This window comes from Numida meleagris, chromosome Z (assembly GCF_002078875.1).
Source record: "Numida meleagris isolate 19003 breed g44 Domestic line chromosome Z, NumMel1.0, whole genome shotgun sequence".
In the NCBI taxonomy this organism is placed as follows: domain Eukaryota; kingdom Metazoa; phylum Chordata; class Aves; order Galliformes; family Numididae; genus Numida; species Numida meleagris.
Window position 1 is genome coordinate 45,222,304 of NC_034438.1, and position 23,582 is coordinate 45,245,885.

The following is a 23,582-nucleotide window of genomic DNA, read 5'->3' on the forward strand; positions in this document are numbered from 1 at the left end:
GATTGGAGATTCTTAAGTGGAATGGTGTATACTTAGGCAATATAGTCATTTCAGTTAAATGAAAGTCTAAGAAAAGGAAATAGAAGTTGGTATTTTTGTTTTTCCCATACCCATCCTTGACCCTCAAGGCCCACATTACTTCTCCGTTCCTTTAGTTCATTTCCTCATAACATACTTGCACATAAATTCAGCATAGCTCCTGGGGAACCTGTAAAATTCTGATGGACTCTGTAGTCCCTATCTTATAAAATTTTGTATAGAATAATCTTCTCAGTCCAAGCTGAGGGAGAATTAGAGCTAGGACACAGGCACAGGAGGGATGCTTGTTGTTAATTTTTGTCATTCAGTAGAGATCTCTAGAATATACATCCTGCTAGTTGGGTTATGATGTTCTGCATTGAAACAGATGTGTAGCAAAGTGTTAGAGTAAAAATTTCCCTGGTCAAATACAATTTATATACTTGATGAATTCTGGATCAGCCTTCCAGAAGACTCATTGTGTAAAGATCCCAGGAGCTCTTAACAAAACTGAGCTGGCATTTCTGGGAGACCACACAATTAAGTCATGGATACAGGATACTGCTTCTGTTCAGCAATTCCCAGGTACATTATTCTTTATCTAAATATATGTTTATATGTATATGTGTACATATTTAGGTCCCTCGCAGCAGTAATACTATAAGTCTGGCTATAAGTAAAGCTATAAGTCTCACAACCGGAAAAGTTTGAGAATTGATATTTGGCCTGATCTAGTCTGTGGTACAAAGGTTTGGAAGACTGCAGATTGTGGCAAGAGGATGATGGAAAACTATGCTCTTTCTGTTTTATAGATGCATGATACATCTCTTTTCAGCTATAAACTTGTTTATTTTGCCTAGTCTTCTTTTCTCTGAGAGATCACAAGAGAGAGAGGGCACTGAGCTAACCTCAGCACAGGAAAAAGGGTTCCTGCTACCCACACTGTAATCGAAATACTTAACCATTACTCAAAGGCATCCTATTTGCACTTCTAACTCTAATAATTATAGCTAATGTATTTTTTAAAAACAGGCCTCACTTTGATTCCATATTTTCTCCTTGAGGATAATCCTCAACTTCAGTATCAAAGCTTAATCATGCAATGTAAATGTGCACGTATTATTTTATCTGTGTGAAGATCTTGGGTAAATGTCATGTTTTTTAATGGTTCAACTAAACTTTCTCCCTCAAGTTATACCTTTGTATCACCCTGTACAATTTCAAGGAAGCTTTTTGTTGGTCAAAAAAAGACATTCTAAGAACTTACCCAGTGGACAGTAACTCATATGACTTCGGATGCAAACATTTCAGCTAAATTTTTGGGAGATGAAATCTTTTTTCTTTTAAATTTTAAAGACTATTTGAAAAATATTCTTAACATTTTAGATATTTGCTTTTTTATCTTATTGTGTACAGTTAAAGAACTTTTAAAAAATTTCACAAATACTCATGGATAAAAAGCATTTTGAAAATCGGCATGTTATCCTATTTCTGGTCTCTCGATTTCTGGCTTTCTATTCACCACAGGTAAAAAGAGCAATTCATGCTAACATGTGATAGCAGCCATTTTCAGAAAGCCAAACACCCACATTATCACCTTCCACTGAAGCTGTGGGAAGAACAATTTCTTCAAACACAGTCATTTATATTCAAAGAAATGGGTCAAACCACAAAGACTGGTGGATACTCTGAATCTAGTACACCACTAAAATATCTCTTACACCAATCATTCATATTTGGCAAGGTCAGATTGCCAAATCTACTAATTCAATGAATAGCTTGATAAGCTGTCAATATAGAAGGTAGTTACAGAATGTAAAAGAAAGTTAGTTGTCAACAACAGAAAATGGCAAAGAGATTATCTATTTGTGTACAGCACGGATATCTATAGCCTATTTAACTTAAGACAAACACTACACAGTGTTAAGTTTCATAAAATTCATGCCAACTGACACAAAAAATATCTTGATTTCAATAGAAATAAGAGTTTGCTTTGATGATATCATATATGTCTTTCACCAGTAAGCTAGAGTATAGTAATCATTTCTGTCATTTTTGTGGAAGTGACAAACACTCAGTAAGGCAAATTCTTCACTTGTTCACTTAAGGCAGTGGTTTCAAGCTTGTTGATTGAACCATAGAAGATGTGGCTGGAATGATAGCCCAGAAAATTTGTTAAGCTGCCCAAAGATTCAATGTTCATACTAACAATATTTAATTTTGAAATATTGATGGGTGTAAAAGGAAGAAAATGACATTTATATATAAAGTTCTCAGTTATCTACTCTAGCAGTATTTTCATCACTTCTACTAGCATTGTTAACATTTTCTTTCTCTGAGATTTAACAGGCAACAACAGTATCAATGAAAGCGAACCTCCTCTTTCCCCATACAACTTTCATATAGCATCCTGTAGCATGCTGTACATCATGCAGTGAGACTGTGACTGCATAAACCTCTATTTGAGCCTCTATTTGCATCTGCTATGTTCTGCCATCTTACAAGCATCCACTGCTAGCTACCAAGTGGGCTCTTTTTTTCCTCATCTGTTCCCCTTTGTTTTACTTTATACCACCTCTTGTAGTCCGAGGAGGCTTGCTATGGGCACTCCCTTGTTAATTGAAGGAGATGTTAAAAACAAATGTGTAAAGGAGGTACCTTCCCCTTGAGAATATCCTAGGATGCATAGAGGAAAAAAGATTAGCTGAAATCAGGTGGATTTTAATTGCTTTTCATGGTTTTCTTTTTGATTAGCCATTTCTCCCTCTACCATGTCCCTTGTCTGAGAGGTTTACAAACATCTTTCATCATGGGCTGTACACCCCCTTTTTTTTTCCTTGTTTGTTCTTGCCTAGCACAGCTCTGATTTTGATGCAAATGACTGATGTACCACAATTTTAATTTTTTTTTTATATAGCACTGCTTACTGATAATGCATTTCTGAAGTTAGTACAACTTCTGTCTATAATTACCTTTTGGTTCCAATCTACCATTCTTGTAGTTTACTGTAAAGAGTCTTACAGCAGCAATAACAGAAAAATAGCAAAGATGTCCCAAAAGATCTAAGGGTGGTACAAATACCAGGATTTCTCATTTATGTGTGACTTCATGCATGTTCAAAAAGGGCAATGTCTACTTTTAAATCCTTTTCCAGTTCTATCTGCTTTTTGGCTATTACAAAGGGTGGTCTTAATTTGTTTTTCGAGAAACTAACATTACATTTCATTTATTCTAGGCAAAATACTACAGTTCACTTGACTGATCTATAAAAAAACCTATCTATCTAAAACAAATTATGTTAATATTACAGAATTGGTTAGAAATGAACAAAAATCTCCCCACTCTGATTTCATTATATTGCATCTTCCATAAGATTTGCTCACACTTCATTTCTGACACAAAGACATACCTCGCTTACTGGAAACTTACTGTATAATTAAGTCAATACGAACATTATTAACATGATGCTAATATTATTTTGACTTCAATTATTTCATGAAGTCACATATTCTCTTTGTATGTAAATCTATTAATAGTGTCATATATTGACTTGCAGCCAATACTGTTCCATTCCCAGAATCTGAAAAAGCTAACAATTTCGGTCCGGGATCTAAAGAATAAAACCAATGCTAACAACCTTGTCAGTGAAACTACAACATTAATAATATCCAAACTCCATATTTTTAATTAAAGGAGAAGAAATCAGTTACTTGCTATGGAAATTTAGGAATTGTTTAAATGTTTAAGTACACAGTTTAAAGGTTGAATATCCCATGTGGTTTAACAACTGGCAAAAAGTGAATTTGTTTTTTTTCCTTTTTCATATTATTACATGTTATTTGGTCAGGACAAAAAAGAAGCAATCATCATCACTAACAGCTGCTTTTTGTACCATTCAACTCAGAGATCTCTCTGTCAACTGTTGGTTTTATTCTGTCTCCCCTCAACAGCTGGAGACATTATCTCCCTCCCACCCACTGTCTAGAGGGCACTGTATATACTATCTTAAACAAACAATCTGAAATAAGACAAGAATTCTGAGACTGATGTAAAAAACGAGCAGTGGCTTCAGATGTCCTTTAATTTCACTAGAAAAAATTATCAGATCCACCTTTGATCCCCTTTTTATCTTCTTCAGACAACAGCCAAAGCAAAATACAGCCCAACCATGTGGATCATTATGACAGATTCTGTATTTGACTCCTGTTTCTCTCCAGACTAATACACAGGTACTATTTAGAAATTCTGCTGCCACTTCCTCTTTAGCCTCTTTAGACTCTACTGAGTGCATCTTGTCTTTTCAGCTTCCTTAACAAAATCTTATCTTAGCACTGACATCACATTATATTCTTTGTTTCCTATACAAATATACTTTATACTCCTTCACTTATTACAAATGTCTGTTCCTAAATTCTATTATCTTGACCATTGTTTTGATCCTATTGTCACTTGCTGAATCCCTCCAGAAGTTTCTGGTATAATATCACATCAAACGTAAGATTTTTATTATTGTTTTCATAACCTACTCTTCTCCCAAATTATCCTCCCTTCCAAAATTCATCCTGCCTTTTATTAATTTATTCTACCAATGTTCTGAGGATTCTAGATAATAGCAAAATATATGTATATATTTAACTTCCGACATAAAGTTCCCTAAACACAACCTTTGGGTATCCTATACTGTTGACATTTAAGTAACTACTCCTACAATGATGTGAACTTCTCAAGTAAGCCATCTAGATGCGTAAACAAACTGCACATGCATTTCATTTCTCTTCTCTCCTGCTTATTTCTTTATCCTTAGATGATGAATTCTTAGCAAAGCATATTGCTCCAGTTAAAAGCGAGCTACATCATGCTCTGTTATAGTGAATGTTGTAAGCTTTATTCATCTGAAGAAAATGTTTATGTTGCTCAGCGTTGTATTCCACGGACAGCATTCACTGAGAAAAGACAATGTAATTAGTAATATCTCAAGGCAGTGGCTCCAGCAGCTCAATTTGAGCCTTTACTTTCTCAGCACACTCATGAGGACAGGTGTACAGTACAACTGATGTTGAGAACAGAAATCTTTAGCATATTGAGCCACCTTGCTGATTTAAGAGCTATTATGGAGTTTAATGCTGCATATGGTCCAGATTATACAGCATACTTTTAAATTAAATCTGAATTTTTGAAGATTTTATGTGTTTTTTGACTTACTGAAGCCTGTAGTTTTGGTCAAGTTTTCTTTGATCTTAGTATTATTGTTAAAATGTTGAGCAAAATAATTATTTGATCTCAATGCGACTGTACCTCTAAAAGAATATTAACTCCATTACAGCACTACCATGGTTTATTAATAATGTTATCTTTCCAGTAATAGTCCAGTTTAAGATTCATTTAAAATTATGCCTTAGGAGTTCAAGGGGAGCAGTAAAGCCAATAAGGATCACATTAAGCCTCTTGTTTCAATGTGTGAGAAGCGTCATTTAAATTTTTCAAGCCAAGTCTTGGCATTAGCTAGGGGGAACTTGGCTTTGCTCATAGGAACAGCCTTCTGTCAATGTCAAGAATGATCCTAAAGAGTAAAAACAGTGAACACAAAAGGCTACACTGAACTTCTAAGTTAGAAACAAACAGAGAGCAAAGATCAACATTTATCTGGGCTTTCCATTTGTTTCCCCTATTGCAGATTTATTAATATGTATTACATGACTTCATGTTGCTATGTACTCTAGCAGTGGAACAGAATAGTAACAGGGAAAAAAAAAAGGAAATCCAAGTATATTTTAAATTAAACTCATGTCTCTGTAGAGAAATTAAAGTATCTTTTTTTTTGTATAAATCTTGGAAAATCTCAGCTGTGTAAGTCACACTCAGGCTGTATGTTAACCATTCAGAAGTTTTTATCAATTCCATATGAAATATTTTCTCATATTCTGTTTCTGAACTTTAAACTACAATTTAGGTGATACTGTTACACCTTTGACAGGAGGAAAGCAGAAATTTACTGAAATGTCAGTAGATTTTAAACAGGAAGAAATACATTCTTGTACATTAATCTATGACATAGATGTTTGTGAAAAGTACTGGATCAGAGAATAAAGCCCTTCTTTTTCTCCAGAGGGCACTGGGAATGTATCATAACTGTCTAAGCATACTCACATAGCCTCAGCAATGCTGATTTGAATGACTGCTTCAGCTAAGAAAGCAGATGGTCATTTCTACACAGTCTACTCCTTGCTTGTGCTAGTGTCGTATGAGCAAGTTTTTTCTGCAGTTTTGTGGTACGGAAATGCAACTACTAGACTTATTTCCAAACATATCTTCTTGTAAAAGAAACCCTGCTTCTGAAGATAAGTTGCTTCTGGCTGTTGCATAAAAATTAATGGCTATGCCACCTTGTATTTGTGAAGGAGCTAAGGTAGGGGGTTATCTTCTTGTTTCTATGAGGGTGTTCCAAAAAATCAAATATTTGAAAATAACTTATAAAGAAGACAAGAAAATTGAGTAAGCAGTAACATGATAGTGACAATTTGTACCTCACAGTCACCATAGTCATAAAATGGGAGCTCACAAGTAGAATTCTGTGAAACACTCATTACCCATACAGTTCTTGCAGCTAATTCTTGGAACGCTGGCTAGTCATACATTACTGGCTTTAGTCCTTGTTTCCAGCTGTTACATCATATTAAAAGCAACTAAAAATACATTAAATACTTCTCCATGCAAGCAAGTTTAAAAGCTTCTGCATTAATGTTATGCACTGAAAGTAGAAGAGATGTTTGCAAAGTTATGAACAGAAGCAAAATAAATAAATAAATAAATAAATTACAATCTCCCTGCTAGAGCATGATCTGTGATAGGGCAATAAAAAACCTTGACAAGTTTTTTTCAGAATTTCATCGTGTTTTGAATATTTGAAACTGTACCAGATGTTCAGGGTACCAGTCCAATAACACATTCATTCAATCACAGATCTAACCAGCATCTTCTGATACAGTTTGGCCTGTGCTTCTGTATTTCATTGAAATCAAAATCCCCATGCCAAGGAAAAAACTGATAGTTGCATCAGGTACTCAGAAAAATCCAGTAATACATGCTTTCTAGTTATTAAATGGTGTATTTGGAAATTGACCATGCTAAACATCCTTCCTTATGAGGCTGAAGGGTATAACTTCTTGGAATCATGGACAGATAAAATGTGCAAACACAATAAAACGTGTTTGAAATGACCTTAAGTGGAGTATATGAATTATAATTTATTACAGTTGAATTACATCTAATTGGCAAACAATACCTTGTCCTGGTTCAGAAAAAAGCACGATGAGGTAGCTGGGAGACAGGACTCAGTAGGATGACCTAAGGAAATTACTTTAAATGTTTAGTAATGGAAATTAAGTTATTTTCCCAGAATCATTCTGTTAAGCAACTCTTGAAACAAATTCCACATTACAATGAGAAATGCCTGACAGAATTAGGACATACAACAACAGACATTGGGCCTCTGCCAGTCTCTGATGGAAGTGGAAGTGGCAAAGAGACACAATAGAGTATCTCACCAAAGCGTGTACTACACACTGATAATTGATAGCCTGTACGCTGCTTTCCAGACACGTTCAGGAACCTCTTGCTGTGAGCGAAACACAGTATTCAATGTGTCTCACACATTGTCTTAGTAAGATATCAAGTGAGAGGCAAGCAAGAGAATAAGTCTAGCAGAAAATAAAAGCATACAGGCAAGATAACTGCTACTTTGCTTAATCAAGTGTTATCAAAATTTTCAAATAGTTCTGGGAAAGAAATAATAGCATATTTGCGAATACAGACACTTAATATATTCCATACTCTTCAGGTCCCAGACTTTTTTGCCTGCCTACTGGAAACAGTAAATTTATATCACATCTGCACAATATTGAACATTCAACTCATTCACATTCCTGATTATTTTTTTTTACATTTTGGTCACAATGTGACTTCACGTTTTGAATTTTTTTTGTAGCCTTATTTTTTCACAACTGGGAGTGTCCTAGATCTCTAAGAAAAGCTGTACATCGTACAGAGAATTTAGCCTGCAGAATGTATTATGCTATGAGACAGCAGAATCAAGGATATCTCACCTTAGACCAGTCTCCCATTCTCCAGACATAGCATTTGGAATAGTCCTCACAGTCCTCTGCTTCTTTAGGTCTTGTGGACAAAACACATTTCTTGCGGGGATTGGTGCACCTCACAGTTCGATGCCGTACTCCCTTTCCACACTTTACAGAGCACTGTTGGAAAAAGATGTTTTTCAGGTTTCTACAAAAGGCCTCTGCCAATGACTTCTGCCAAACTATTATAAATAAATACTTCAGGACTTCGATGATTTCCTGATTTTCAATCCTTGTGCAGATACTTGATTTGCTAAGAACTAACACATGAACAAAAATTCTGTATGGGGCAGAATAATCATTTTTAGATTTATATGTGATATATAGTATATATATATATATATATAAAATATAATTCGATGAAAGAAGTATTTGCTTAAGAAAAAACTAAGCCTTAAAAACTGTGTGTGGATAAGGGAACATTTAGAAATGACATGATGAAATGACGGTGGCAGTAAAAACATAATGCAATTTTTGTTTGAATAATTAAAAGAAATATAATGAAAAAAACACTAAATAACACCAAATAAAGTTTGTAAATACAAGATATGAAGCAATTTCAAATAAACTCCACCTTTGTAAGAAGAAAAGAGTTAAAATAGGAAAGTAAATACTCTAAACCTATCAAGAATCCAGACTGAATTTGAAAATTCAAATTCACGGCATATAAAGCACGTTAAAACTCTCCTCAAGTTCCATGGAAGTTCTTAATCTATGCTTTTTTTTGCTATCCCCACTTATGCTGCCAAAAATTATGCCATTTCCTTCTTAAAACATTATCACTGCTTTTGATCATCCCACTGCTTGCAGATCAAAACTCTCCTTCGCCAAGACAGTTGTAACTGCAGGAAGCAGTAATGGCATGCTTCCAGTTCAACGGTGATAGTAGGAATGTCTATGGGAAACACCTCGCTCTTCAAAATACATTTATTGATTCCAGTAGAAATGTACTTATTTATTTGTTATCTCTCAAGTGAAACAAATCAACTAAATCACATGGGTTTCTTTTTGACACCACTGTAAGCATACATGACTCTTCCCACAATCAACTTTTGCATTATAAACCTCTGTATCAGACAAGCAACTGCTGCTATTTACTCCTTTTATCTACACCTTAGCATCTGCTTTTCCTTTTTGAAAATATTCCCTGTGCTGCTGAGCAGAGAAACCTGAACAAAGCTCTGTACCCACATTCAGAAGCTGTTATTCTTATTTTCAGCCTGGAGGGACTTGTAGCACAGCTTAGAAGTGCTGTATTCTTCCAGTGGAGGGAGAAGCTTTAAATAACCCCTTCAGCTTCTCCAGACGGCAGTGATAACAACTCCCTTCTTCCTCCACAGTCAATTACTTTAAGAATTAGTATGGCTTATTAGAAGAAGAAGAAAATCAAATGATCATATGTCTGCACTAATGCTTCAGGATAAATGGATCCAAAAATATTTACAAGCCTTTGGGCTCAGTGCTTGTGCTGCTCTTGGAAAAAGGAAGAGAAGGGAATGTCCTTTTTTTGCAAGTAGCCTCCCTCCTGGCCTCTCTGAAGTAAAACGGAAGCTCCAATCTGATCAGCATCCCTTGGTACAAAAGTACCTCACAGACACTCACAGTCTGAACCCACATTTCTGTAGCTGGTAACTGTCTTAATTCCACTTACCCCCAGTTACCCATTACTACAGTCAGGATATACTTGATTATATCAAGTGCTTGAAAATAGGCCAAAATAAACTGTTCCAGGACATTAACTAGGTAAAATGTAGTAGTTCTATACACCTTGTTTTCCTAGTCCTGATTTTCTTGCTAAATCATTGCATGAGGATCCTGAATCAAATTTTGCTAGAAAAAACCTCTCAATTCTCAGAAAATACAAATGCATAAATAATCACAGTGTGCTTATATAAGTAAATGCAGCACCTCAGACCAGACTCCCGCCTCCCACACAGTCATGCAGTCCTGGCCTTCACAGCGTTGTGCAGAAGCAGGCTTTGGCCCAAGGCAATCTCTCTCCCTTGCCCTGATCAGGGTCCCATTTCTGAGCTGCTGTGTGCAGGCTATTTGTCTGTTTTGTGTCCCTTTTCCACATGTCCTTGAACATGGAGTCCATTCAGTCATCATCCATCTACAAAGAAATACAGGCAATACAGTAAGAAGAAATCAGGATGGAAAAAGTCCCATTATATCGCTTATTCTCTTGCTTACCAATACTTTCTTAGTCAGGATACACTTGTAAATGTTCTTTACATGTTATGTAAAGAATCTTTAAATCTTATTTAACTTAATATTTAGCACTAAACAGACTAATTACTAATCTAACATATTTTAAACTTAAATACTATGCTGTGATTCTATGAATAAGTTAATGTTCATATAATCACTTTCCATGTTTTCAGAGTACTCTCTTGTCATTGCAAGTCCAATTAGAAAAGCTCCAAAATAGTGTTACTTGTTTCAAACATGACAGACCACTAATCAGCTTTTTATTTTCTGTCTATTTCTATGGCTACCTATATGTCAAATGTATGCCCTGCATGGACGTCCATCATTTTTTTTAAAAAAAATTCAGAACAGAATCGCTCCTATGTGTTGTTCTGGAGGAAGCAGAGGAGCTCAGACTTTTTCATGTTCTTTAGGATCAGGCCTAAATCAAGTTGCTTGGCTTAAATCACAGCAAAAAAATAAGGCTGATGATGCAGCTTGGCAGAGCCCGTATACCTGGAACGTAATCATTCTAGAGGCTAATTTTCCCCAAATGTTCTGCAGCTCCAGAAGCCAGACGTACACCCTTAAAAATCTTATGTTCTGACATTAATGCAGTACACAAGTGTATTCCAGGATGTTAGATTTGCAAGGGAGATCTTTAGGACACTGAAGCTTAACAAATCTATTCCAACCTTCTGTCACACATATTTATGTTACAAAAACTAAACATTTAACTGAGTTTTTTTTATTAGTAGTCTAAAGACTCGATTTACAATTCACAGACTGTGCCATTAATAAACAACTAGTCATGCAAGCATATGCTTTAACTACATTTCTGTTGAAAGTTAACAATATTTATTTTGTAAGAATTGTTAATAGTATATTAAAAGCTGAACCATGATATCTTTCTGTCACAGCACAGTATCTCCACATAGCAATTAATAACAGTGAAAATTTTAATTTAATAAGCTTAAAAAAGTAAAAAAACATTAAAAATACATCCTTGACAATGCCTCAGAAGAATATCAGACTATTTCATTTCAATCCATTCAGTGTACAGTGACACTGATAAAATAAAATACTAATCTGGTCAAGTATGCATATAACTAAATAAAAATCTATCTACTGGTTAACTGTCTGTGGAAATACAAATGTTAGTAGTTCAGTCTCACTTAAAATGTATTACAAGTTGTACTTTATCGATCTTAGTATTTCAAGCTTTACAACAAAGCTATGTCTACTGGTTCATTTTACACACTTTCTTCAACAATACTTGCATTATATTTGCTTTGCATTATTTTCTTTAAAAATACTATCTACCTCTCCTCCCGAAGGCCTCTGGGGATCTGTCCCAGCACTCTCATTCCCAGAGCTGCCAGCTGACTACCACTAGCTGCTCTCCCCTCTCCTGAAAGGTGGCAGACACATCATGTAGGTCTGCACAGGAGCTGGGGACTTCCTCAGTCATGATTCTTAGCTGTCATCCAGACAAAAGATGGCAAACCCTGCTGTGGGTTGTCATGTCAGCCAGGCCAGCCACTGTCAGGGACAAGCTGCCAACTTGGCTGTAGGCACACCCTACTGCAGGCTGCATCTGCCTCCTGGAGTGAAATTCAGAGAAAGAAGCTCCTTCTGTTTCTTTCACCATCCAGCTGTCAGAGTCCAGTTCTCTATATAGATCCACAGACAAAAGAACCAGGGGAGCGGCAGAAGAGGAGTGAAGGGAAGGCTTTCTACACTTCAAGTTAAACCAATGTAAAAAATCTAATTAACAGATTGTTATTTATTTGTTTACTACTTAGTGTGTCCAGAACTTTTGAGTGTTTTTAAAGGAGTGCAGCCCTGACTCAACAAAAATCTAATATATCATTAATTATAAGCATGTGATTAAATCCATCTTTACATAAACAGCAATTACATTTCAATTTCACTGTACGCATTGGCCAGTGAAAACTGCTACTGAGGAAAGTTATAAGCTGCTTTATTGAATGATAATTGATTTAGACGTGCTTACGGGCTCTCTTTCATTCAAACCTAAGAGAAACAACGTCAAATGTTTCAGCATCCTCCACATTTCACACTATAACCTTTTGGAAACACAGCTTTACTGAGCATTGATTGCCAGAGGCAGTAAATGCTCCTGAGATTTTTACATCTAGATATCAGTCTGATGTAACCAAATCACTATTACCTGGTCTGGCATGGCTGCTCATTGCACTTTCGGATCTGTGGTTCAGGTTTTGTTAAATATTTGCACTTCTTGTTGTCCACAAGACTGACATTCTTGTTCATAATCTTTGTGCAAGAGACTGTTGTCTTCCTTTCACCTAGTAGAAGGTAAAGCAGGTATGTGGAGAAAGCAGGACCATGCAACTTTGTTAAAAAGGAATGCAAAAGTTATCTTTACATCAGATGCAGTCATTTTATGTTCAGTTTGGCACAAAGAAGTGAAAAACACAGAGAGCAGCGAGCCTAAGGGAGACACTAAACTTTTTAGGGAACAATGTATTTTCTTAATCCAGTATTTGCATACCAGTGTCATTAGAATATTGCTGCTTTACTCCTGCAACAAGTCATATTCCAAACCCCACGTCTTACTGCTGTAATTGTTTTCTCCTCAGCCACCAAGACCCCAGTGTTCTCAGCACAGCTTGTGTTTTAAAAAATCACATAGAAAGAAGACATGTTTGCTTGTTAAATTAAAGGAAGGGAATAACAAATCCTGCCTAAATGGGTTGCTTGAGTTTAGCAGTTCTGCTTGGATTAGTAGCATATCGGCTGGTGTGGCCAGCACTCAGCTAAAGGGAATCAGTCCTGCAGCCTTCAGAAAGGAGATTTCACTAAAGAAAAAAAGCCATGTCAATGATCTGATCTGTAGCATAACCATTTAGGAAGCTGATTACTGCTGGTGGAGACCTAATGCATGTTCTGTTACATAAACATTACCTTGACAGATGGACTGATGCCCAATTGTCTTGAATAGGTAAGAAATCAGAACTGAACGCAATAATTACCACAAGCAGTACCTTGTAATCAAACTGGAGTATAGTTTTTAGAAAACCAGCAAGCCCTGAATTAAAGTCTTCAGTTAGTAGAAAATAACTTCATAACCCCTTCTTCCTGTTTCTGTCTGGAAGTTTACTGACAAACAGGGTGTGTGCAGAAGCAGGGCAGACCCAAGAATGCAGTATTTAATAGCAGTCAGAAATGTGCCTGCAGATCAAGCAGCAAAGTTATAAGTAATCATTATCTGTGTGACTGCAAATGACATTTTACACAGTGTTTGTGCATGTGAGGGCACATGCAACTAATCCATCACATACAGCATTCAAAATGTTTGACATTTTTTTCTGCATTTACATATCCATCTGTGCATTCATATTCTCTCACACACAAAGAATGCTTTTCTGCAACACAGGAAGTTGCAGACCAGCAACATATATAATTGTGCACAAAGCCACATGGCTTCATCAGTTCTTTCATCCTGACAGATGTTTTAAACATTTAAGGAAAACTACTGATAACTGTTAAATTCTTTAATCAGGTTCATCAAAATATTGATGATAAAAATTCAAGCACAATTCTTCATATTAAATGAAAGAAAGAGAAGAAGATTTAAAGTGAGAAAAATCTTTCACTTTTATTTCAGAATATTTGCAGTAAAAAAAACCTTTCATAGAACTTTGCATAAACTCAGCTATTTTAAACAAAAATAAAAAGTGATGTCCAATTACAACAGAGAAAAATATGATAAAAATAAACATTACAATAAAACACTAAAATATTTATTTAAGCATTAATGTAGAAAAAAAATCACTGGCATAGTGCATTTTAAGACTTTTCCAAATGATAGGTAACTCTTGAAATACCTGAAGCAATAATGAGAGATTTTGGTAGCATTCCAATTATTCTAAAAATACTTCAGGAAACTGTAAAAAGCATGAATATGCCAAGTGAATATGAGTGCACTACAAAGAAACAGAGGATGATACTAGTACCACATACAAAATGCCTTCAGGGAAGAAGCTTTCTTACCAAACCACAAAAGGCATGTTTATGGAAACTACAGTAATCTGTCATGACACCGGGACTGCTTGCAGAATCAAAGTAGCTAGAACACTGTGTTCTTTGTTTTGCTGATGTAAGAAGGTAAAGTGTTTCCAGGCTTTCTTATTGAATGACAAGGTGCACAGCAATTTTCACGTCTACTGATCATAGCAGCTGTGGTTATCAAAGTTGTAAGCAGGAAAGACAGGTGTTGATAATTAATATGTTATTCACAGTGTAAGTCTGAAAAATTAATTACACAACATATTAACAGATCTCTTTGGGGTGCCATCATTAAAAAATCCCTCATGTTTTCTAATAACCAGCTTCTAAATACTTGACTGATTGAAAACGATTTTGTTACAGTAATATCATTCAAACTCCAATACTTGTTTTCATATTTTTTGTTCTTTCAAATTAACATTTTTTACAGTTTATAAACATAAACATTTGAAAAATATTGCAAAAGCATACTAATATCTGCTGTTGCCATATTTGCTCCGTATATTTCTGGATCATTCTCAACTCATGTAACATATTTGATCTGAGATTGGGGTTCAGCTTTTCTGTAGTTTGAAATGTCTTTTACAGATAATTTATTTTCAATAGTTCCAAATACGGAGTGAAATGCACATGAACCTTCTATACTTGTTGTAGCTCTTACACTTGTATTTCTCCTCGGAAACTGAACTTGAATTTATTTTTTTAATTGAGATTTTGTTACTTCACTATCATTTTTTCTGCCTACTTTATTTAGTTTGAATCTTAACTGGATTATCATTAAGATTACATTTATAGTTATCATTATTCATTTAAAATAATCAGAAAGAATGAATAAAAACGTCAGTCATTCCATGTAGTCATACAAGCTACAATGGGGATATTACTAATATTATAAAATAATATCAGTAATTAATTAATAATATTAAATATACTACACTGACCACCAGAGTCTGAAATATTCATACACCATGTATTTTAGTTGATGTATATATATACACATATATACAGTGTAAGTATATATATATGCATACTCTATATACATATGCATTGAATGTATGTGTTGTTGTTGCTTTTACCTCCTCCACATACAGCATCACAGTCCTCCCAGCCAGAATGAGTCCACATGAAAAGAGGTTCTGGTACTTTAGAGCTCTGATTCTCAGGAGGAGGATCCAGTGGGATTGTGTACTCATAGTGTAGACCATAGCTCTGGTCATGGAAAAGCAGCACCTGTAAATTACAGAGAAGGAAAACATTCCTGTGAGGACAGGCACTGAGGAGAACACAACTGAATCATTGAAGAAACAATCTTGAAGAGCTTGACAGAATGACTTATTCCTCTGTAGCCTTTAGACTTTTCTGATAGATTTGATTGGAGAAATTGATAGAGGTACCCAACTCAGAACAACTGGAAAAATGTTTTTATTTAACATAAAGGTCTAAAAGCTCTCCATGTAAAATAATTTATTTAAAAAAGAAAAACAACAAAGCAAAACAAAATTCATAACAAATCCAGGGAATTATGTCCTGTGTTTTCAGTGCTCTTTCAGATGATGTCTTTCCTAGACATATTTAAACTATTTAGACATTCAAGAGAATTTCCTGCAATTAAAGAATTTTGAATTGTGAAGTATTTTTGCATCATTTCTTTATCTTTCCTTTTGGATTTCTCATTTGGCTACCAACTTTTCCTCCCTGCAGTGAAGTGTATCAAAACTCTACTTCTTAAAGGACAACTTGGTGATTACACAAATGGCAATACTGTGCTAAATATAGCCAATGGGCCATGAGGATAGAAAACATCTGGTAGTAATTTAATGCTTAAGCTGCTGAGACCTTCCATCCTGACTCAATAATGCAAAGCTTATTATTGAATTTAAAAGGGCTTTTTAGAAAGTGGGCTAACAGATCAGCAGGTCTATCTTCCATCGATCTCATTATCTGCAGAAGCCGATATGGAAGGAATCATGTTAAAAAAAAAAAAAAAAAGGCAAAATAAAACACAAAATCCATATTGTCATACCAGTAAATGTAAGGGAGAAGTTGTGGGACCTTTGGCAGAAATCTTCTCCCAGAGACCTCTTCGAACATAATGGACAGTAGTACCAGCAATATTGAATGTTCCTGAATGTTCTATCTTCCAGTCACTATTGATTGACTGTTTACCAGCATCTCGAAGAGCTGCAAAAAATACATTTAAAAATGTTCGGTCAGTAGTGATTCTAGCCTTTTTCCACATGCTGATTGGATAATTTAACTGGTAGATGAAATCACATAAATCTGCAAAGATATGTAGTTCACTCCAAAAGTAAAGTCTGCTAGTCATCTCCATGGAAACTACAAAAGGTGCAAAGAGCACAATAACATATGCAAGTTCTCAGCTATGAAACACTATCTTTCAACACAGTCACCACCATTATCTATGCATTTTTACCAGCAATGATCAAGAGCCTGCATACTGCACTTGTAAAAAATCTGCACCAGCAAAGGTGACTCACTGTTTCACAGTGCTATGACTCTGCTATTGCTAGGAAAATATTGCCCACACAGTTCATCTTTCATCAGCCTGAACAGAGGTAAGTCAGAAGGCATCAAATCTGGGCTATACAGTGGGTTGGTAGGACAGTCCAGCCAAGATTGGCAGTGCTCCACAGTCTTCAAACTGGTAAGAGGCCAGGTGTTATCATGTTGCAAGAGAAAGGTTGTCTTCTTCTCTAGCCTGACTCCGGAAGTTTGAGACTTCAGCTTTGTCAGCAGGCTGACAAGAAATGCAGAAGGACCACCCCTTTCCTATCCCAAAAGACTATGTACATTACTTTACCTGCTAAAAGCCATCTCTTTTTCTTCAGTGGGGAATTCAAATGTCAAAACTCCATGGACTGCTGTTTTGACTCCAGCTAGTAGTAGTCATACAACATCTTGTAAGTGCTAATGATGCAGTCCAGAAAATAGTCATATTCAGACTTGCACTGGTTGAACAGGTTCTGACAAACTTGCATATGGTGTTCTTTCTGTTTCCATGTGAGTATTCACAGGACCCACATGGTGCAAACTTTGCAATATTCCAACATTGCCATCATCATTTCCAATGCACTGAAACCAATATTTGGCTCAGTACACAATTCCCTGGTCACAATCCACCCATTCGTGTGGATGACCTAATTGAGATGCTCTTCATTTCATGGTGTGACAGCGGTGCATGGGCATCTGCAACATCGCTTGTCTTTCACATTGCTGTCACCACTGCTGATATGCACTACCCACTGCCTCATTGTGCTCACATCCACTATTTAGTCTCTACAAATGTTTAGTAAGCATGCCAGTGGGTGCCAGTTTTTCCTCATGAAAGAGTTCAATGACACACATTTGCTTTGGACACCCTTCCATGTCAGACGCCATTCTGTAAGACTGCCCCTCTCCTGCCATCTGTCACACGGCAAGAAAACATAACAAGATTTCAGCAGGAAGGTTCAGCCTCTTCTGCCATAAAACAAACATCCGTCTCTGACATCATGGTCCAAAATAGTAAAATGGGAGGCATTACTTTCAGAACAGCCCTTGTATTTATGAATGCTACTGTACATAAACTTCAACTGAACACTTTCCAGAAGAAATATTCATCCAGACCACATGTGCATAGCATTAATTGAGGTTAAAATTAGTACTTTATTGCCTTGTAAGACTGAAGGCTCCAGAATTCATTAAATTAGTTTAAGATGAAAGCAATTATTCTCTGTTTCTAGGGTCTATGACCTTTACAATATAGGGAAATACAATTTTCACCAGATATTCTTCAAAATTTGTGAAACTACATTAAAACTTCAAAAAATTCTGGTTCAAAATGATTTCTCTCTAACCACTAAGTCTACGTTTTTTCCCACCTCAAAATGTGATAATACTACTGTTATCCTGCTTAAGTACTTATTTTACACAGACTTTCACCGTCTAATTTGATGGCTCTAACAAACAGAAACAGCTTGCTCTTTTTGGTCAAATTAATATTTAAAAGCATCATCAAGTCAGGAAAGATATTAGACATTGAGAACACTGGATACTATTATTTTTTCTGTCTTAAAATCTGCAGAAACTCTTCTGTGAGGAATCTTTATTTTAACCTTTATTTTATGTTTTATTTTATATTATTATCTAATTCAAAATAATGTCTGAAATAATCATGTGAGGGAAGATGTACTTGAAGTCACCTTCTGGACAAAAAGTCGTACACATTCTTCTTTACTGAAATTGCATGTTTGGCATCAAACTGTTTTAAGAGAACCTCAACATCTTAAGCCTTGTCCAAAATTTCTTCTTTAAAGTTGTAAGTTAATGTGAATCATTCCTGTAATTGTCTTTTCTCCTATTCATATTTATACTGTTATGTTTTGTTTCTATGGGAAACAATGGCAATACCTCTATGGACTGGCAGCAATACAATTGCCTAAGACATCACTGATGTGTACTACTACAGTGCTGTGTAATAAATGTTAAAATTATAAAATCCATTAATGCCTTGTGCTAAAAATAACCAGTCATTTCACAAGATTTAAAAATTGGTATTTCAGGTTTAAACATTCTATTACTAGTGTCAATTGAGTTCTATTTAGTGTTAAAACTGTAGAAGCCAATCTTGTTTCTTGTGCAGAAACAACACAAATGCAACCGACAGTGCTGGGTCCAGTTGGGTAATGCTGCTCAGATGGAGCAGAGTCTTCTCCCTGGAGAGCAGTGCACCTTGCACTGTCTTCCGTGTCTTTAAAAGCAATGTTATGTGCCACAGCACACAGAAGTCTTCAGAGGACTGAAATCCCAGTCCCAGAATACAGAAATACATCAGCTCTAGCATTTTCTGCTCTCAGCTTCCTCACCTGAGCCCCTGGAGTTAGACGAAGGAAGAATGGGTGTTCTTGTGCCTAAAATTTAGGCTTGGATTTAGGTAGTCCAGCTTCTACTTGATCCTATCACATCTGTTATTGCAAGCAAGTTCACTGAGTTTTAATCCATGCCATACGTGTACTCCCTACTCTGCTTAGCTTTTGATAAAGGAGGATTTCTTGTACAGAGTAATGCAACATAGGAGGAAAATTCAGCACACAAGTGTATTGTCTCTCAGGCTATAAAACATATTGATTAATATATCCATAATGAAAAAGAAAAACAATAAAAAAAATCTGATAAGGAAAATCTACCAGAAGAAGAAGTGTTTGTGCCAAAAAAGAGGGAAGTGGACTTCTTTGGGAGTTGTGAATTTGTTTTTTGTTTTTAGAAAAATTTAGACATACACTTCAGGAATGTACCAAAACAATGTCATTTTGGATGAACTTGATTTTGTCAAGAAAATGGGCAAATCTAAAAAATGTTTGAAATTAATTTCTAAACCAGAATACTTTCACTGATATCTTTCATCAGGGAAGTCACTGTTTCACTTGTATTAAGGTTATCATGTGATACCTTCAAGACATTTTAAGAATAATAATACTCAAAATTTGAATAACTTAGAAAATTTCAATTTATCATCTCAGGAAGGACAAAACTCCATCTTGATTTTAAATATGGTGCCACTAAAATTAAGAGTTACTTGTAATTTCATATAATGCCTTACTGTTTCTGTTTTTACTAACTAAATTATTTTAATTTTATATTCAAGTATTTCTTTCCAATTTAATTCGAACAGTTAATGTTTAAAGATGATGAAAGCAATTATGCTTATACTTTGTAGTACCACATGGGACATATTATCATTCAATAAATGATATGTCTTATTATGAGAAGAAACTTTTATTGGTTGTTGCTTTTTTTTTCTTCTAGGTCACATTTTAATGTTGATAATTCCTTGCTGCTTTCTCAAAATTAACTAATGAAGGGACGTGATGTTATCTTCTGCAGGAAACTTTCCATTAGTTGCTGCTACTTCAGTCTTTTCCAAATCTCTGCTTTGATATTAAGGAAACTAAAGTAAGAAAAGAGAAACCAAACAGAAATGCTGTCAGGTGAGTAAGCAGCAGAATGACAAGTGTCAGCAAAGGATTATCTTTTGCTTAAATTGAAAAGCTTAGATATACTCAGTTGCCATGAATAACTGGCCACTAACCTGACACAAGCCCATTTTCTATAACCCTTTAAACCTGACCCATCAGCCAATTGCTCACCCATCACATTACGTTTTTGTCACTTGTCATAACACTACTGAAAAAGCAGAACAAGCTCATGGGTACTTTTCTGTTTTATCAGCAATAACTATCAAATTATAGACTCAATCCAGAGGTCCGTGTATTGCTAAAAGCAACTGATAACATTTCAGCACCACTGCAACTAATTAACTGATTATTAGTATCCAGGAAATCCTTGTGTTAATGTCATTGTTGTTATTATAATGAGAAGCTGAGAACAAGAGAAGGAGCATGCATGTTTTGCTATGATAGAACAACAAATGTATTTCATATAGAAACAAAAAGACTGACTTTAATTTCTCAGAAAACCTCTTGAAAATAGAATGGAATAATCAGGCTGGCCTGCTTAATCACTGTAATTGGTAGCAACTATACCATGGTAAAAAGAAATATATTTACAAGTATCTCACCCATATGCAAATACATAATCTAATGAAAATTAAAGACTCTTTAAGACTATGCATAACATAAGTGCTAGTCTATGCTTAAAATTAGTAAGTGCTACTTTTGTTTCCTGTGAGGCCATGTTCACACCTACAATGAACTTATTTCCAAAAATAGTTTTAACTCAGAAAGTGATTCCTGATACACCCATTTTCTTCATTACATATTTTCATTTGTCGCTTTGCTAACCTACTTGCACTTTCTTTATAACTTTTATTTCACTGAACTACAACGCGTATTGTGCTGGTACTGCATATAAAAGCAAGGGAATAGTTAATAAAGCTAGTACAATTTGTATCTGCTGCATAATTCTGTGTAGACAAAGGGCATTTTTCTTCTACAGAGAAATTTGATAAAACTTTTCAAGTAAATGACAGTGAAAGTAGACTCACACCAAAACAGTTTAAATTTGACAAGATTACCACTGCAAGTTCACTCCTTAAAAATATATCTCAAAATTCTTTTTTAGAGATCCTAATTCTAAAATAAATAAGGTTATGGTTTAGGAAAAATTCTCAAGTTAAATAAATAATTGTTTTCATCTCTTTACTAGTATAAAAAATTTATATTCCTGAATAGAAACTATTATAGAAATATTTTTGAATAGAAGATTCCTACTGAGGAAAGGAACACAATTTTGTATGTGTTTTCTCATATAACTTAAGGTTAGGAGGAAACACTAATATTTGACTATGTCACAATAGAAAAAGCTATATATTTTTTTCAAATTGTAAATAAATCCTTTCTTTCTCTCCAGAGGGCAAAAGAGACAGGACATACCTAGAGCATTCATCAATTCAGTAAATGCAGTTGCAGGTTATACTTTACATTTTCTCCTAGGATGACAGAGTTCTGTTATTGTGGTATATGTTGATATTTGTTGATATCTCAGATAAAGAGGATATCTGAGGGGTTAAGAAAGAACTTCTCTGAAGATTAGCTTCCACAGTACACTTATATAATGATGCTATTGGTGTGGACTGTGGTTTTACTAATCAATTCAGTATCATCATGGCAACTTCCAGGACCACAGAGACACCGATCACCAAGTAAATCTAAAGAATGACATTTTGATTTCCTCCCTGTTTGACCTGTGTAAAACACGGATCACATTTCTAGCAGTTTAAATTAGATTCTACTTTGAAACACAGATTTTTGTGTATACTGCATTACAGTATGTTTACAGCTAGATTGTTATGCAATTATTAGGTATACAATAGCTATATTATTTTAAGAACTTAATAATATGTGGATGAAAATAAACAGGCCAGAAGTATTGTTGGCATATATTAACTCCTTCCGAGTTCAAAAACCCAGGAAGCAAAGTACAATGCAACATCAAGTGAAAACACAGAACTACAAGACATTTGTTTGGAAACACAGAATTTAATTCGTATTGTATTTCAAAATTTTAAAGACAGTTCTCTGAGAAACATTGTTTCTAAGCTGAAACACTTATACCTTTTTCCCAGAACTTGCAGTACACTACACTCGGTCACAAATTTTACTGTTCAAATTGTTACTCCTATTCAATCTTGATTTTTATGCTTTCAGAATAAATCTGTTTTAAAATTGAAGAACGTTTAAGTACTTTTGGCTAGTAAAAATAAAAACAACAGCAACAAAAATGTAATGACTTAGGTTTTAATTAGAAAGAAGGGATTTGTTTCCATTGATAAAATAATCATTCAGACATCAGCAACATTAAGAAAGGTAAAATTCAAGTGAAAATCAATTAAAAGTTTATCATATGCTAATTAGCACCTTCTAAGAACTAATCAAAATATCTGATATGATTCCATGGGTGTAAAAAGAATTATATTCTCTTAGCTTGTCTCAGTATAAGGAAGGAAAGTTTACTACTCAGGAGAAATGAATAAATTTCCTTAAATACAAGTCTAGTGTTTACTTATTTTCACATTATTTAAAAAATAAGAACTAAACAGTACTTCAGTTGTCTGTTTATGGTAACACAGGTAAAGAGGAATAAAATAAATTGAAAATTATGAAAATGTATTAATGAAACCAATTATTGATCGGACAGTCCTATACTTATATCTTTATACTCCATTGATGCACAATGAAATTATTCTGAACTATAAATCTCCTGTGAGATTTTAACAGGAGAAGCAGATCCCTCACAATAAACCACTAGTAACTCTTTGGTAACTTAAGGGGTAATGATTCAGACTTGCCATTTTTGACATTCTCTTAGTTGAGGTATTGAGAATGTTCAGGTAAAAAGTTTTGTAAAACGTTGACATTTCTTATGACCAGAGCTAATAACAGTTGTCAAACCCAGGAAATGTTAATTTCATTGTCCCATTTCTCATAATCAGTTTCTCATAAGTTAAAATGCAAGCAGTTCACTGCACAGGACCAATTGTTGTAACTTAAACCCTTTAACAATAATTACAAATTATTCTCTCCAAGACAAGAGCTTTACAAATCATTAATGTCTTTTTCCTATGAAAAGCAACTTCATAGAAATGATAAATAAATAAAATATTTTGATTAATTATTTCCATGAATATATTCAGATTATTTGACATCATTAACAAGTATTTTTCTGTAT

At 34.9% G+C, this 23,582-nt stretch overlaps 1 protein-coding gene across 1 annotated transcript in view; it reads right to left on the reverse strand.

Moving 5' to 3' along the window:
- ADAMTS19 (ADAM metallopeptidase with thrombospondin type 1 motif 19) overlaps positions 1 to 23,582 on the reverse strand; it is a 161,603-nt gene that overhangs the window by 13,874 nt on the left and 124,147 nt on the right. The window contains exons 17-21 of the mRNA XM_021381171.1: positions 16,420 to 16,577; positions 15,473 to 15,626; positions 12,538 to 12,673; positions 10,062 to 10,266; positions 8,121 to 8,273 (exon numbers count right to left, since the gene is read on the reverse strand). Of these exons, the coding sequence (XP_021236846.1) occupies positions 8,121 to 8,273; positions 10,062 to 10,266; positions 12,538 to 12,673; positions 15,473 to 15,626; positions 16,420 to 16,577 (806 nt within the window). The remainder of the gene's footprint in view (positions 1 to 8,120; positions 8,274 to 10,061; positions 10,267 to 12,537; positions 12,674 to 15,472; positions 15,627 to 16,419; positions 16,578 to 23,582) is intronic.